The sequence below is a fragment of the Ctenopharyngodon idella genome, chromosome 19 (genome assembly GCF_019924925.1).
Source record: "Ctenopharyngodon idella isolate HZGC_01 chromosome 19, HZGC01, whole genome shotgun sequence".
NCBI lineage: Eukaryota > Metazoa > Chordata > Actinopteri > Cypriniformes > Xenocyprididae > Ctenopharyngodon > Ctenopharyngodon idella.
The window spans coordinates 17,794,517-17,811,690 of NC_067238.1; the positions used below are offsets into that span (position 1 = coordinate 17,794,517).

The window sequence follows — 17,174 nt, forward strand, 5'->3', positions numbered from 1 at the left end:
TAAAAGCAGGAGTAAAGCAGGTTAGTGAGAGGCACTTCCTGTGATCTGACTGTACGAATGACCACGACGAGCCTGTTTCATTTCGTCTCCGAGTGGAAAAAGTGGACTTCAACAGTCTCACGTCAAACACGTAATAATTAACTAGTTAACCTGTTAGCATGCAAATAATCAGCCTTCCAGTAAATAATGTGTTACTGTAAAGCCTGACACATAAATAACACTTTATACAAAATAATTATTTAATACATCAGACTTTTATGGCTCATATAGTCTGATATAGTGAGAATATGGAGGAAAAAACAGCTGTTTGATTCAGAGGCCCAAACTGAGCAAAAATATGCAATTTGGTGCAGATGCTGATATTTATATGGACAAAAAGTAAGATGAAATTATGATATTTGTAATGTTAATCAATGAGACCTTTATAGCACTATAGCAGATACATAAAATGCATATAAATATCAGTCATCGCTCTATATCTGCCAATAATATGATATTTAAATGCTTAGTTTTATGATCAAAGCTCTGTAGTTTTTAAACATATAATGAAATGCAATACAATGATGATTTACAGATTGAGAGAACTAATAAACCTTCCTCAATAATGTTGGTCCACATTTTTTATTTTTTGTTTTCAGAACAGTCAAAGTTCAGAACTAACATGAATTAAGCTTGTTGACAAGTTGTGGCAATATAGTAGTACTACTTCAAATAACAACAGTATGACTCCTGCATCAGGTGCATCTTTTTTTTGTTCTTCAAAATTTTGCAATGAAATCAGTGATTTTTGCTGTATTTTGCTGCACATCGATCTGTTTAATAAGCATGGCCATTAAAAAATACTTTCTGAGTTTAAAGCAATGAACATTATATATATATATATAAAGTTATATTAGGTTATATTAGGTTAGATGCGATTAATTGATTTGATTTGACATCACATCTTACCTAAAAGTTAGATGCGATTAATCGTGATTTATTTGATTTTAAAGCACTAATTACAAAAAATCATTGCAGTCAAATCAATTAATCGCAATTAATCGCATATACCATAACAGTTTGGTAATTCTGACACAACGCGAAAACAGTGTTAAAAAAACAGTTGTGCCGTGAGCCCTGAAAACACTTTCCTTTCATTTGTATAAAGGTGCTGCTGACACGGTGTATCTTTATATGCAGCATGTAACATTATTTAACATGTGTCATTCATATGTGTAGTAATAAAAGTGTATAATAAAATGTAGTAGAAAAAAAAAAAGGATAAAATATAAAGATATTTTTCCATGTCATTAACACTGATATTTCTGAGGCACTAATAATAAAACTAACAAACACAAAATGTAATACTGTAAAACATTCTCCTGGCAGTGCTTTAGTTTTAGTCTCCTAACTTCCTACTTGGAGAAACACTGTTGACAAGTGAACAGCTTGTAAAACAAATGCGATCATTGCAACTGGTTTCATGTCATCTTTCTAGCATCGGCTAATAAAACGCATTTATGATCAGAAGTCAGAGATATCGAGTAGGAACGCACATCACAACCCACTCTAATCATGAGCATGTACAGGCCAAAAGTTTGCGGTCAGGAAGATCTTTTTTGTTGTTGTTGAAGAAATTAATACTTCATTTAGCAAGGATGCATTAAATGAGTCCAAAGTGACAGTACAGACATTTATAATGCTACTTTCAAATAAATGCTGTTCTTTTGAACTTTTTGTTCATCAAAGAACCCTGAGAAATAAAATGTATCAGTTTCCACAAAAATATGAACTGTTTTCAGCATCGTTAATAATCATAAATGTTTCTAGAGCAGCAAATCATCATATCAGAATGATTTCTGAAGGATCATGTGACACTGAAGACTGGAGTAAAGATGCTGAAAACTCAGCTTTGATCACAGGAATAAACTACATTTTACTATATATTCACATAGAAAACAGCTATATTAAACTGTAATAATATTTCAGATTTACTGTATCTTTGATCAAATAAATGCAGCCTTGGTGAGCAGAAGAGACTTCTTTCAAAAGCATTAAAAAATCTTACCGACCCCTAACTTTTGACCAGTAGTGTGCAGTAAATGACATCTTACATTAAAGTGACTAGTGAGGAGTCAACATCAGATAAAGGCACAGGCTGTGATACGCCGAAGCTGACAGCATTAAACAGGAAGTGATGTGGTTGGACTGGTGCTCATATAGGCAGTGCAATCTCATCTGTCATGGTGCAGCTGTCAGTCATTCATCTCTCTCCGTCAGTGATCTGTCCCTTTGTTTACGCTGGGCTAAAAACTGCTGGACCACCGACGGCCAATCAACAACGTTCTCCACGTGCACCTGTCCTCCAGACCTGGACATCGTGATCTGACCACCTGCAAAGGAACAGCACACGACTGGTTGAGACTGACACCTGACAATGCCTGCCTAACAAATCTTAGTTTTTGCTCAAAATGTAATATAACATAATATTTATTTATTTATGCATTTATTTATTTAATGCATGCAACTTGGCATATAAATATAAAAAAGTAAGTCATGTGCAATCACGTGGGTTATACAGTGCATATTAAATGCATAAATATTTTTCACTTACTCAAATGTGGATGCAGTTCCAAAGCATTTTTAGGGGTTGTACTATTTCCTACTATTCCTTTCCTAACAGTTTAGAACTAAACAATTGCAGAAAAGCATCTTCAACTATATGTTCTTTATTTAAACAATAAAAAATAAAAAGTTTAAATAATATAACATAATATAATATTCAATAATTCATGTATTTAGTTTAGTGCTGTCAAATCAATTAATCGCGATTAATCGCATCTACCATAAACGTTTGTTTTTATATATATAGTGCTGTCAAAAATTAATCATGGTTAATCACATCCAACCTAAAAGTTAATTAATCGCAATTAATTGATTTTACAGCGCTAATTACATAAATTATTGCTGCCAAATCGAATAATCACAATTAATCGCATCTAACCTAAAAGTCAGATTGCGATTATCCACGATTAATTGATTTGACACCGCATCTAACCTAAAAATGAGATGCGCTCAATCACAATTAATTGATTTGACAGCACTACATACATTTATTGTATTTACAGCATAAATTATTGCTGTCAAATCAATCGCGATTAATCGCATCTAACCTAAAAAAGATAGATGCGATTAATCACATCTGACCCAAAATATAGATGCGATTAATCACGATTGATTGATTTGACAGCACTAATTACAAATAAATGACTGCCAAATCAATTAATCACGATTAATCGCATCTAACCTAAAAATTAGATGTGATTAATCACGATTAAATGATTTGACAACACTAATTACATAAATAAATTTTTGCTGTCAAATCAATTAATTGTGATTAATCACATCTAACCTAAAAGATAGATGCGATTAATTGCGATTAATTGATTTGACAGTGCTAATTACATAAATAAGTGCTGTCAAATCAATTAATCGTGATTAATCGTTTCTATATTTTGGGTTAGATGTGATTAATCGCATCTATCTTTAACTTTTAGGGCCAGCAAAGGCTATTTTCATGGCAAACTAAGAGTAACAATAACAAAAAAACTTCAAGTAAATAAAATATAATAATTTAACAATATTTTTCTTACAACAATATAAAAATATAGCAATTAAAGGCTCTTTCTGTTTGATATTTAACAAAAAATCTAAATTCTTTTGAAGAGAAGCATTTTAAACAGGTCCGATGTAATTTCTGAATAACACCATTGCTTAAATAATATAATCTAGTGGACGGGGTTAGTTTAAAATTGACCACATAAATGAATCTCCTACCAAAGCAGAAGAGAAGTGAATTGTGCCTGGGAAATGAGATGTACTTGCCCTCGGGAAGGATCTGCGTCCTCTTGTTTCCTCTGACCCAGCTGACAGACGCTTGAGCCAGATGATCTAGAGAACGAGAGTCAGACAAAACTTCAGCGTCTTCATCCTCGTTCATCACATTACGTCTCTCCACAGAACAGATCTTCCCTGAACAGAGAAGAGGATACAGATGGTTTTTATTCCATGGCGGAAACAAACATGCAAACGATCACAAATGAAAAGCGAATCATACCTGCACACTTGCAGAGAAACTTGATGGAGTAGAACAGGTTGGTGAACAGGTTGAACGGGGACGGAATTCCAGATTTGCGGCTCATATCGCGGATCAGAACGGCACGGCCGAACTTCCACTCCGTGTCGGATTGAGCCTGGATGCGCTGGTACGTGTCGCTCATCATGGCAATGAGGAGGTTGACCAACACGATGAACGTCACGACCAGATACACGCCGAATACCATTTTAGCCAAAATGGCCGTCGCGGGAGGCGAGCGCTCCACGTCTGGAATTTTATCCGGTTCGGTCAAACCGAACAAAGCGAAGAAAAGCAGCACAGACATGTTTAACGGACCCGGCACTCTCGCTTCCGTGGCATTAACGGTGCTGTTGTCCCCTGGTGGATACAGCGGCTGGCACAGTGCTGTGAGACTCAGCGTGAAGGCAGTGTGGAACAACATGAGGATCACGGCGAACCGACACAGATCCTTTATCAAGTCTCGGATGATTATGGCCCATGGGCCGAATAAGTGATGGAAAGTCAGGAACTCCAGCAGCTGGATGAAGCCGAGTGTCATGCCGACAGCCAGCAAGACGTTCCGCGCAAACAGGCAGTGCAGGTGAGCCGGTGGCCAGCGCTGGCTGAGGACCGCCAGCAGGTGGCACAGTAGAGCCGCAGCGGAAAAACCCAGGAGGAGAAGACGGATCCAGGCTAATCCAGTGCGCTCACCTGGGAAAGTCAGCTCAGAAACCAGCATTCCACAAAGCCAGATCAGCAACAGACACTCGGACCAGCCGGGCACCAGACGGCCCTGGGATAGAGGATTGACGGGCGGGTACACGATAGTCAGGATGAACAGGGCCAACAGAAAGACGTGTGACACCAGGTGGCTCATGAACTTCATGATTGGGATGGTGTTGAAGCTGTGTGGAAAATGATTACACACATTTCTCAATCAGGATACACATAAACATACACATGTTTGTTTCACTATATTAGTGAGGACATCTCATAGACCTCTATTGATTTTATATCAGATTAATAATATTTTCTATGGCCCCTACCCTTAAACATCATTATTAGCTTTTTTTAAAATGTCTATTTAGTTTTTATTTATTTTTATGTTTTAGTTTTAGTAAATTTAGTACTTCAAATTAAAACTAAATGAAAATTTAAATTTTTTAAATACATTTTATTTCCAATTAATGTTTATTTTATTTCAATTAAAGAGACAGTTCACTCAAAAATAAAAATTCTGTCATCAATTATTCACTCTCATGTTGTTCCAAACCCATAAGACTTAGTTATCAATAACAACACTGATTAGCTGTGAAGTGAATGTAAATGCAGAGTTTCCTCAGGAAGGCTGTACCTGTGTCTGAGCGGCAGTGAGAGCACCAGCCACAGCGGAGGGCAGACCTGCAAACAGAAGAACAGCAGCAGGATCTTCCAGGAGTCCCACTGCAGCCTTCCGTACCACACGTCCGTCAGGTACGTCTGCACCGCCGGATGGGACACCACGGCTTTCTGCCGGCACTCGATCAGGCAGTCCAGCACGCTGGTGCCCCGATGATCCACAGCCCTGAGGATTGGACCCGCACCGTGACCCCCGGCTGAGGAGGCTAAGGTCAGGAGGTCAGAGGCCATGACCTCACAGTGACGCGCGGCAGCGTGCAGGTCCACCGAGCGCTCCTTCTCTCTGAGTGCAGCCAGAGTCAGAGCTCGTGAGAGACGGACGGACGTATCCAGAGGAGCGGGAGAATGCAGGACCAATTCCTCCAGAGCCAGGTTATCATTCATCCGGCCGCACACCATCAGATTGAACACAAACTACAGACAAAACACAAAACAAAATGTGCCACTTCTGATATCATGAAAAAAAAAAAGCTAAAGGATGCAACTTGAATTGGTTTATTTGCAACAAGTTTTTATAACTGGAAATCTTCCTCTGAGCCTCATCTGCTCATGTTCATTAAAGGGCACCTATTATGCCCCTTTTCACAAGTTGTAATATAAGTCTCTGGTGTCCCAAAATGTGAAGTTTCATCTCAAAATACCCCACAGATCATTTATTATAGCTTGTCAAATTTGCCCCTATTTGGGTGTGAGCAAAAACACGCCGTTTTTATGTGTGTCCCTTTAAATGCAAATGAGCTGCTGCTCCCGGCCCCCTTTCCAGAAGAGGGCGGAGCTTTAACAGCTCGCGCTTCGGTTGCTCAACAACAACAAAGCTGGAGAATCTCACGCAGCCAAAATGAGGATTGTCAGTAACGGTGTTCAGCCTTACATTGTTCAAACCGGAGTTGACACTGATGGAGAGACTCAGGAAGAAGTTACAACTTTTAGAATGAAACTGGACGTTTCTGAATGGTTAGTGGATAAATTTATGTAGTTGCTGTGGAGTTGATTCAACTCATCGACTAACATGTGCCGTCATGTTAATCTTTTGTGCAAATCCAGCGTTGAATTGACCCACGTTTGTGAAGCAGTCCGGCAACAACACTCTACTACATCAACTCTTCCTCTTCTCTAAAGCAGCCCAACATGGCCTCACCCCCTTTGTTGTGTGTTCTCGGGGGCGGGGTTTATGTAAATTTTAGGGTTAGTGATGTCACTAATCCAGGAAGAAGCTTGTTGTAGTCCCTACCAGCCGTTTGTTGTAGTCCTTAAAAAGAGAATTCTTTAAAAGAAAATATCTCCCTTTGCATTGAACTTTGAGCGTCGTAACTTTGCAGATGTTGTTTCTGCTCAAACAGCAACATTACACACTGACTAAAGTTAAAAATGTGAAATCAATATCAACCGCCCCTTTAATGATCTTTTATGACCCACTCACACTGTCCTGACTTCACTCAGTGATGCTCATCTAATGTTCATATGAGTCACAGACACAGAATGAGTCTCACCTTCTTGTCGTCCAGCAGACGGAGCGTGTTCTTCTCTCTTCTGAGCAGGAAGATGACGACAGCCTCATGGTTCTCCTGAGCGGCCAACTGCAGAGGAGTCCGTCCGGCACCACACTCGGCACACGCTGATGCTCCGCTCTCCACCAGCAAAGTCAAAACCTCCAGACAGCCGGCCTGAGCTGCGTAATGCAGCGCCGTCCAGCCACTCTGAAGACAGACCAGAGCTGATTCAGTGTTACATCAGTATTACTCTAACAGTCAAAAAGGATGCATTAAATCGATCAAAAGTGACAGTTAATATGTGAGACGTCTAGGGTAAGTAAGCATCCATTCACTCGCTACTTACTCGGTCTATGAGATACAACTGAGATATTAAAGAGTTCTCGATTGAAGTTTTCTTCTCACCGTGTCGGTGTGATTGATTTCCGCTCCCTGTCCCAGCAGGACTCTCACCATGGCCACGTGTCCGTGTGCGGCGGCCAGATGCAGACAGGTGCGTCCCCGTTTGTCGGTCAGGTGCAGCAGAGATGCAGAGCGGCTGAGCAGCAGTCCGACCACGGCCGTGTGTCCGCTCTGAGCTGCCAGATGGAGAGGACTGGAGCCCTGAAACACATGAGGGTCGGTCGGTCACTACTGCACTCTTACATCATGCTTCAGACCGCAGACATGCTTCTGATCTCTTGCCTGAATGTTTGTTTCTGCATCAGCCTGAACGCCAGGAGAATTCAGCAGCAACCGAACCACGTTCTCATGACCAGACTGAGCCGCCAGGTGCAGGGGAGTGTAACCTGACTGAACACACACACACACACAAAATACTGTACATTAATAACTTCAAATGTTAGTAAACAGTAAAATGTCCTTAAAACAGGATAACTACGCTTGACAAGGAAAATTACCATAAGATATTGGGTTTTGTTTTGAGAGAATATTTATTGAATATTTTATATTTCCTTTAAACAGCAAAAGCAGCTGAAGTAGCTCAAACCATGAAAATGTGTATTTACAGACTATTTAATGTAATAAATACATTTACAATTGCCGAAAAAAAAAATTAAATTAACATTTTAAAAATTATAAATGTTTATATTATGAATTAAAAGATGAATGAATATAATAATATAATATGTAAGTAAATATAAATGTTTAAATTTGTATAATAATATTTATTTTTAATATTTTACTGTTTTCTGAATTCAGAGCCTAATCAGAATAAACTTGACTATGTAAATATGTATTTATTTAGATAAATATCTGCAAAAAATAATTTATGTTATATAAATATATATTATGTGTAAAACACTTGAGGGATAACTTCTATAAAAAGTATAGTATATAAAAGTAAAAAAATATATATATATATTTCTTGCCAATTTTTCTCACTTTTTAAAGCCTAAATGTCACTACATTAATTATTTTTTATTTTCTAATAGCCATTTTCTGCAGTGTCTCTCTGTGTGAGCATTTTCTGTGAAACATTATGTATTGTGAAAAGCGCTATATAAATGAACATATTTAACTGAATTGAGTGAAACTGTGGCGTCGTGTCACCTCAGCTAATGGTTGTTGTCTCTTCATGTCGTCTTTGCCGCTGCTGTTGCTGCTGCTGTTTGGGAATTCGCTGCGTATCGTGGCTGGAACTTCAGTCAGGATTTCTCTCATAAAGTCCACCTGTCCGAAACAAGCTGCCACGTGCAGAGCAGTTAACCCTGTCTACACACACACACACACACACACACACACACACACACACACACACACACTCACATTAGAACAGTTTTATCTGCTTAACGTTTATAAGCAGAGGTCATGTGTTCATATGAATCACCTTGGAGCTTTGGCTCTTTAGTGAAACGCTTCCTTTCAGCACCTCCAGAATATGAGTGTGTCCGTTCTTGGCTGCCAAATGAATGGCCGTCATGCCCTCCTGAAAGGGTCAAAGGTCAGTGGAATTATCAATGTTCTTTATTAAACTTCTCATACGAGGCTATATCTGTTTGTGGATCTCACCACATCCTCCTCCGTCACTGAAGCTCCAGCCTCCAGAAGCACTTTCACCACCTCCGTGTGTCCGCCAGCGGCAGCCAGATGCAGCGGACACAAGCCGTTAGCCTGGAGAGAGATCGCTTTAGTCAGAAAGAGCATACAGGGTAACTACAGTTAACTAAAACTAAAACCATAAAAATCTATTTTAGTTACATGAAATAAAATCATCATTAACTGAAATAAAATAAAATTGAAAATGTGCTGAAATTTTATTTGCCAAGGTAACATTCTTTTTTATTTAGTTTAACTTATTTAAGTGTAAAACTGAAATAAAAATAAACACTATATACACTTTTTTTTTTAAATATTTGAACCCATGAAAAATATTTATTATTTGAAATAAAATAAATGGTAACTGAAAAAATATATAAAAAAAATTAAACTTGTTTTATTTCAAAATGTTGCTAAAGCAACATTTTTCATTTTCAATTAGTTTAATTTAATGTACTAAAATAAACTAAAACTGAAATAAAAAAAAATTAACACTATTTAGACATATTTAAAAAACATAATAATGATAAAATAAAACCATAAAAAAATATTTGTTACTTAAAATAAAAGTGAACTGAATAAAATAAAATACAAACTTATATATAAACTTATAAACTTAAACATATTTTATTTCAGCTAGCTGCCAAGAAAACACTTCTTATTTTCATTTAGTTTAATATGATGTAATAAAATAACTAAAACTGAAATAAAAATAAACACTACATAGACATATTTAAAAATAAATAAATAAAACCATAAAAACCTTTTCGTTACTTGAAATAAAATGTTAACTAAAATAAAATATAAACAACCTTTTATACTTTTAAACTGATTTTATTTTAGCTAGTTGCTGACTTTTTTCCATTTTCATTTAGTTTAACTTGATGTACTAAAATAAAAATTTGAAATAAAAAATATTTAAACACTATATAGATAAAAAAAAAAGAAAGACAAAAAAACACAACAAAATAATTTGGAAAATGGAAAATACAAAAATAAAAACTACTTCAAACCTTTTTTTATTAATGGTAAATTATCTCAATGATACTAAAATAATAAAACATAAAATTATGTCATTTCCTGACCGGTGGTCCCCTTTAACCCTTGACCTTCTGACCTTGTTGTTGAGTGCGAGCGGTCCTCCTTGATTAAACGTGAGCAGTTCTCTGATGACAGCCGCACTGCCTTTAGCCGCAGCGATGTGTGCGCAGGTCGCGCCCTCCATGTTGGCTAGTGTGGCTAATTCAGGTCTGTGCCTCAAAAACAGCTTCACCACCTCAGAGTGATCATTCTCCGCCGCCAGATGAAGAGGAGTCTGTCCGCGCTGAAACACAACCAAACCGCTGTTAGTTTCCTAAAACAGCACTAAACGATCAATCATCTGTCAGCTATAAAGAGTTGTGAACTGGAGGAATACAAGAAGCCAAATTACCATAACATATAAAGACTTATTTTATACTGCATATCAAATATCTTATACTACGTTGACACAGCAATCTAAGCTTGATTTCACTTTACTGTCAAGTCAATTTTTGAAGTTAAACACATTAAAAAAGGGTCAAATCATAATATTGGTGTATTTGAGGGTGGATACTGTGCGTGATGTTATCTGAAATCACAAATCAAGATTAACTAAACATTTAATTTATTGCAAGTGTCAATGTTTCCTTTCATATTTACAGCCGACAGAGTTATGTCGTGACACTCACGATATCTGCGGCAGTGATGTCAGCTTTCAGGTTTAACAGGCTGCTGCAGACGTCCAGCTGCCCGCTGATGGCCGCTAAATGAAGAGGCGTCTGCTTTCTCTGTGAAAAGAGACATCAGCTGAATTTCTCTGGCTTTAAGATCATATTATATCTGCACAGAGCTCGGCTCTTACCAGAGAGAGCGCATCAACACTGGCCTGATGGGTCTCCACCAGTAACCGGACGAGCCGCGCCGACCCGCTCTGAGCGCTGAGGTGCAGAGGCGTCAGGCCCAGTTTAGTCTTGGTGTTCACAAAGGCTTTATGGGACAGCAGGATATCCATGATGTCTTGATGACCTTGTTCTGCAGCCAGATGGATGGCGGCCTTCCCCTCCTGTTGATATTTCACATAAATCACAATTCAAGCTAAAGTTCTTCAGGACATTCAGAACCATAAAAAACTGAAAGTCTCAAAATAAAATGCTCGTAACTAAATTATTTAAAGTGCCCCTATTATGCTAAGGCTCCTAATTTTGTTTTGGAATCTCCTACAATAGATTATCCAAGTTTAAAAAACACTTTAATTTTCTCATAACATACATTGCAGCATCAGCTCTTTTCTCACAGTGTCTGAAACGAACTAAAATCTTAATACATACTATAATAGTTTATGAACAGTACTAAAGTAACACTGATCCTGATGAGGCAATAATAATGATGAGTGATTATCGTCTCTCTGACCTCATCGAACACGTCCACTCTGGCATTGTTCTGCAGCAGGACCCTCACGACCTCTGTGTGACCCTGCTCTGCGGCCAACAGCAGCGGCGACCAGCCGTTCTGAATGATACATGTCAACATATTCACAAACAAATCAATACACAAACTTCACTGACACCAAACTGTTGAGCTACTGTACCAAACTGACAGAAAATAACTGTTTGCATCCAGGGTTATTATTGTTAACTAAAACTATTATTAAAACCATTTTTGTTAATTAAAATAAAGCTAAAATGATACAAAATAAAATATAATTATTAGCCGAAAAACTTGAACTAAATGAAAATTAGATAAGTTGCCCTGCCAACTAACTGAAATAAGTTGAAGCACTTGAATTACTAACTGGAAATAAATAAAACTGAATTAAAACTAAAACAAAAATCATATTAAATTATACAAATAAAATAAATTTAAATAATTTTTTACAAATAAATTAAATTAAAATATATAAATTAATTAAATTAAACCTAAAAAGTAATATTTAAAAGTAAAAAAAGCACTTAAATAATTACTAAAAATTAAAATTGAATTAAATATTATAAAAGTATATAAAAATACTAAAATAATGTTTGCAAAACCTTTTTATTAGTGTTTTGGGGAATTTTTTCCTCTAAAAACTAAAGTAAAAATAATGTTACCAACTCCACTGAAACTAAAAATATCACTCTTTTTTGCATGTTTAATAAGATGATAATTTGCATGTTTGCATGTTTAAAAATGGGTAAAGTACAAGAACAGTTGACTATTGACTTACATAGTAATTTTTTTTGTCCATACTATGGAAGTCAGTGGGGCCCATCAACTGTTTGGTTACCCATATTCCCATCTTCTTTTGTGTTCAGCAGATAAAAGAAATTCATACAGGTTTGGAACAACTTGAGGGTGAGTAAATGACGACAGAATTTTCATTTTTGGGTGAACTATCCCTTTAATAAAGATCTTTCTGAGAAGTGAAGCAGACCTCATGTTGTATGTTGATTCGTACCTTGGCGTGTTTGTTGATGGCAGTCTGGAGCTGGTTGGTGGGGACGTTACTGAGCATCTCCTGAAGAACGGCAGTATTTCCCACCCTGGCGCTGTAATGAAGAGGTGTCTCTCCACTCTGAGTAAAGTTCAGAATACTAGCTTACTGCATACTGATCAGGTGTGTGTGTTCTCAAACATGCATCATGTGACTGGACGACACACACCTGTCGGGTGACGGCAGTGATGTCAGCATGATGCTCCATTAGGATCTTGATGATGCAGATGTCCTCGTCCGTCTGATGCACTGCGTCCCTCCTGAGCTCAGCTGCCAGGTGCAGTGGCGTCTCGCCGTTCTGCAGGGGGCGCCAAACCACCACCATACACAAGCAAAGCATGCTGGGTTTCATTTGTCTCAGGTGCATTTGTGTTTGATTACCATTCATTTATCTTTGAGTCTGACCTGGTTCCCTTCACGGACGCAGAGCTCCGCCTCCTCACGGCTTCTCTCATTGGTCAGAGAGTTTAAAATCTCCTCCACCACGTGAGCGTGACAGTGACGCACCGCAACATGGAGAGAGTTTTCACCAATCTGAATAAAAAGAAAATAGATATAAAACAGTACATAGAGAGACAGACAGAGAGTTAGAGATAGAGAGACAGAGATAGATAGATAGATAGATAGATAGATACAAATAATGACTGCAAATAAATTCAAAACTCCTACAAGGGAAGAAGACAAAACGGGTGAAACTGAAATAAATTAATTAATAAAAAAATAAAAAGTATGGCTTTATCTTATATAAAATATATTAAAATATATTTTATAAAAAAATATTAATATAAGATATTAAAAGGTAAGCACTGAATCTATGTATATATACACCTTTAATATCCATTTTGTGTTTTAGAAATTAAATTCAACCCCCCCCACACACACTTTTTAACGACAGACAGACAAATTAAATTATATTAAATTGATATAATTTTTAACTACAATTTTTTATTATATATTTACTCAAAATTACTCAAATAATGTTTATTATTTGACAGTTTGTCGATGTTAATATATACAACCTCATTATAAAATGTTACCAAAGAAAAATGCTATTAATATATATATATATATTTTTTTTATATATTACTAATGAGGTTGTATGTATTAACATTAGCCATCATTAACTAATGCTGAACAATTTTTTTATATATATAAAATATTTTATTGTTTAATTTTTGCTAACTTAAGATGCAGTATCTCTCCAGGAAGGATGTTTGGCGTACCTTTGATTTCCAGGTGACGTCCCCGCCCTCCAGGATCAGCGCTTGTATCATCTGCAGAGCGCCGTGACGTGCGGCTACATGCATAGCTGTCTCTCCGTTCTGATAAGACAGAAAAACACTGTTTCAGTGCCATGTTTCAGTACATCCACTGTCGAGTATAACTGTGTGACCCAGTGACGCCCCCTTCTGACCAACCTCCTGCTCTGCGTTCACATCAGCGCCGCTCTTCAGAAGCATCTCAGCCGCCCTTACACCGTCCTTCACTCTCGCTGCGATGTGCAGAGGGGTTTCCTGCGCCTGTATAGAGGGGTGAAGGAGGACACACACATGAACCAAGGGTTTGCTTTCATTCGCTGTAAATCCACCGTACACACCAACTATTTTTTAAGGCAAGACACTACAGGCAAAACCATTGTTTTGTTTAAATAAATACTGTAACAAATGTATTGCTCATTGTTAGTTAATGCATTAACTCTAACTCTTTTTCTTACCTCTATTTCTTTAAAATTAGCTGAGAAGATCCTTTTAAATAATATCATCTCACTGAACTCTGATGGAGATTTTGTCATGACAAATCATCTTAACAGATCCGTGCAGGTGTTTTTGTTACCTTTCCTCCTTTGAGCTGCACATGTGCCCCGAATCCCAGTAACATCTGCACCACCTGTGGCTTGCAGTTCTCCACGGCGATGTGAAGAGCCGTCTGTCCATCTTTAGCGGTGGCGTCCACATGCGCCCCCTTCTGGAGCAGAGCCTTCACTACAGCTGTGTGGCCTCTCTTAGCCGCGGCGTGAAGACAAACTGCCCCTGACTGCCCAAAATTACACAACATACAACTATGCACAATTATAGATTTTATATATGTGTTTAGTCACAAACAATTCAGAAAACAGGATCTAAACAGGAGTTCACACTTGTGATAATTAATCTACTAATCTAAACTAATTTCTCTGATGTGTTCAGTACCTTGTTTGGCATGTACAACGGGACACCTTTCCTCAGGAGCACGAGAGCAGTCGCAGGGTGACCACATTGGGACGCGATATGCAAAAGTGTGTTTCCGTCCTGAATGGGATCATCCGGGAGAGATTCATTAGAAACATGTTTACGAATTACAACAAATGGAAATATCACATTTAGAGTGCTCAAGACCATAGGAGAGAAACAGTCACATAATGAGATCTCTTCATTTCTCAGTTGTTGTTTTCTAGACAGCAATTACATTAATTATATAATAATATTTGAAAACAAATAGAAACTTTTGCTGAAATCTAATGCTTCTCAGAAGTTTCTCCTCAGAAACGGATCCCAATCATTCATACTCTTACTGTTGGACAACTATCGACTCATTTGTGTCTGTTTTTATTTCTCAACTTTAATTTTTTTATGCATTTAGCACGTGTATGCAATAACACATGGTTTGAAAGTGGGTCACCTTTGTTCTTGCTAACACACATGACCTGAATTTCTCAGTGAGGATCTCGACGACATTGGTGTGTCCCTGCTCTGCAGCGATGTGTAGAGGAGATCTGTCCATCTGAGACAAAAGAAAAGAAAGGAGTGAACAAACCTACCACAGCCACATGACAGAAATACACCTCTATCATGGATGGATGGATGGACAGATGGGATGGGCAGAAGAATAAATAAATGGATGTATGGATGGATGGGATGGACGGACTGATGGATTTGATGGGATGGATGGAGAGATAGATGGATGGAATGGAAGGATGTGCAGAAGAAGAAATTAATGGATGGATGGATGGATTGGATGGATGGGCAGAAGAAATTAATGGATGGATGGATGGATGGATGGGATGGATGGATGAACAGACGGATGGACAGATTGATTGGATGGATGGACATATAGATAGATAAATGGATGGATGGAATGGATGGATTGGATTGGATGAAATGGATGGATGAACGGACTGATGGATTGGATGGAACGGCAAGAAACTAATTGAATTTAAACATCAAATTGTGAATTAGAAAGACTGAAAATAGTATTTTCTTGTAAAACATACTCAAATAATCTTTGTTTTATTTACAATTTCAAAAAACTTTTTGTTACAGTGTACAGTATTTGAGAGCTCCTGTTTACTTTTAGTGATTCACATTGAGACTGATTGTTCAATTATAATCTTTTCTCTTGTATATTTCCTCTCTTTGTCTCACCTTGTCTAAGATGTTGGGATTGGCCTTGCAGAGGTATAAAAACTTCAGCATGTTCTCGTCTCCTTCCAGGGCGGCGATGTGCAGAGGAGTCTGCCACTCATTCTGTAAACAAACAAGGCATGCTGGGTAATTAGCTCAACACCATGCTGTCAATTCCAGTTGGAGAAATCTCACAGAAATGGAAATGTGCAGTTCAGCTCACACAATGCTTGCATTTCAAACAGCAGCACATTGACTCATATGTTCTGTGTATTAGCAAACCCCAGTTCCCTTTATTGGTTTCAGTGCTGTAAATAACGTGAGTGTGTGCGCTTCAAACAAAGATGAAGCACTCAGATGCTCTCTAATGAATATAGTCGTCTAATGAACGATGAATAACTGATCAGAAAGCACTTAAACATGAAGCACAATCCATCAGAGTGCTTCTTCAGTTTAGGAATATTACTGTATGATGCACATAATCTTCTACAAGTTCACATTTGCTGTCTGTTCATCCATCACTGACCTTTAACAGGACAAACATCTTCCTCCATCCATCCACCCTTCGACCCTAAACACCCTTCAAACTCAACCTTTACACCTTTCCAAACCTCACAGAAAACTCCAGATCGTTCCAGAAACAATCCCAGCTGTCCCGGCAGATTTTAAAGCTAACGCTCAGTGACAGTGAAGGCTGGTGTCTTTCCTGACATTTCAAAGTAGGATTTTTGTGTGTAACCCTTTTTCACATTGTCTGAAGTGAAATAACCAGCTCAGTGCTGATCTTCATACCTCAGCCGTCTAATGTTAGCATAATGTCTCCAAAACTAGAGAAATATGAATGTGTATGTCGACAGGTCCTTTTATATTCATGACTTTAAGGTTTCCTGGGCCTTTCAAAGCAGCAGTAAGAGGTTTTCATCCTCACATACACTCAATTCATGGCTATTACAGGAATTATGGGTAATTAATAAAATGACTGTAACCCACAGGAATAGAGTCAGCTATAATAAAATTAAAACTTTTTAATAATTAATTTTAATTATTATTTTTAATTTATTAATGCATTTTAATTTTCAATAAAATTACTAATATATAAATTGTATCATAGTTGATTTTACATGGAGTGTTTTCTTTTGTCTTCAATATTCCATAAGAGTATTAGAGGTGAATTAAAGGCACAATATGTAATTTTCACCACTAGAGGTCACTTATTCAAAAGCTTGATGACGCCTTGATTTCGTGGAATCATGGGAGATGTTGTCAACAACGATCCGTTTGAC

General features: G+C 37.6%; 1 protein-coding gene across 3 annotated transcripts in view; it reads right to left on the reverse strand.

Annotated features, from left to right (window-relative positions):
* Positions 1 to 605: 605 nt before the first annotated feature.
* trpn1 (transient receptor potential cation channel, subfamily N, member 1) overlaps positions 606 to 17,174 on the reverse strand; it is a 28,136-nt gene continuing 11,567 nt past the window's right edge. The window contains exons 7-30 of one of the 3 annotated variants that reach the window (XM_051873784.1): positions 15,913 to 16,014; positions 15,170 to 15,271; positions 14,701 to 14,799; positions 14,345 to 14,545; positions 13,930 to 14,031; positions 13,735 to 13,833; positions 12,917 to 13,045; positions 12,681 to 12,809; positions 12,476 to 12,592; positions 12,245 to 12,319; positions 11,452 to 11,550; positions 10,904 to 11,104; positions 10,731 to 10,829; positions 10,139 to 10,345; positions 8,995 to 9,096; positions 8,813 to 8,911; positions 8,536 to 8,697; positions 7,669 to 7,776; positions 7,390 to 7,587; positions 6,985 to 7,191; positions 5,451 to 5,908; positions 4,097 to 5,001; positions 3,865 to 3,930; positions 606 to 2,372 (exon numbers count right to left, since the gene is read on the reverse strand). In XM_051873784.1, coding sequence (XP_051729744.1) covers positions 2,239 to 2,372; positions 3,865 to 3,930; positions 4,097 to 5,001; positions 5,451 to 5,908; positions 6,985 to 7,191; positions 7,390 to 7,587; positions 7,669 to 7,776; positions 8,536 to 8,697; positions 8,813 to 8,911; positions 8,995 to 9,096; positions 10,139 to 10,345; positions 10,731 to 10,829; positions 10,904 to 11,104; positions 11,452 to 11,550; positions 12,245 to 12,319; positions 12,476 to 12,592; positions 12,681 to 12,809; positions 12,917 to 13,045; positions 13,735 to 13,833; positions 13,930 to 14,031; positions 14,345 to 14,545; positions 14,701 to 14,799; positions 15,170 to 15,271; positions 15,913 to 16,014 — 4,200 coding nt within the window. In that variant the 3' untranslated portion in view covers positions 606 to 2,238. Of the gene's footprint in view, positions 2,373 to 3,864; positions 4,012 to 4,096; positions 5,002 to 5,450; positions 5,909 to 6,984; positions 7,192 to 7,389; positions 7,588 to 7,668; positions 7,777 to 8,535; positions 8,698 to 8,812; positions 8,912 to 8,994; positions 9,097 to 10,138; positions 10,346 to 10,730; positions 10,830 to 10,903; positions 11,105 to 11,451; positions 11,551 to 12,244; positions 12,320 to 12,475; positions 12,593 to 12,680; positions 12,810 to 12,916; positions 13,046 to 13,734; positions 13,834 to 13,929; positions 14,032 to 14,344; positions 14,546 to 14,700; positions 14,800 to 15,169; positions 15,272 to 15,912; positions 16,015 to 17,174 lie in introns of all 3 variants that reach the window. The other 2 variants (XM_051873782.1, XM_051873783.1) reach the window with 2 other exon arrangements.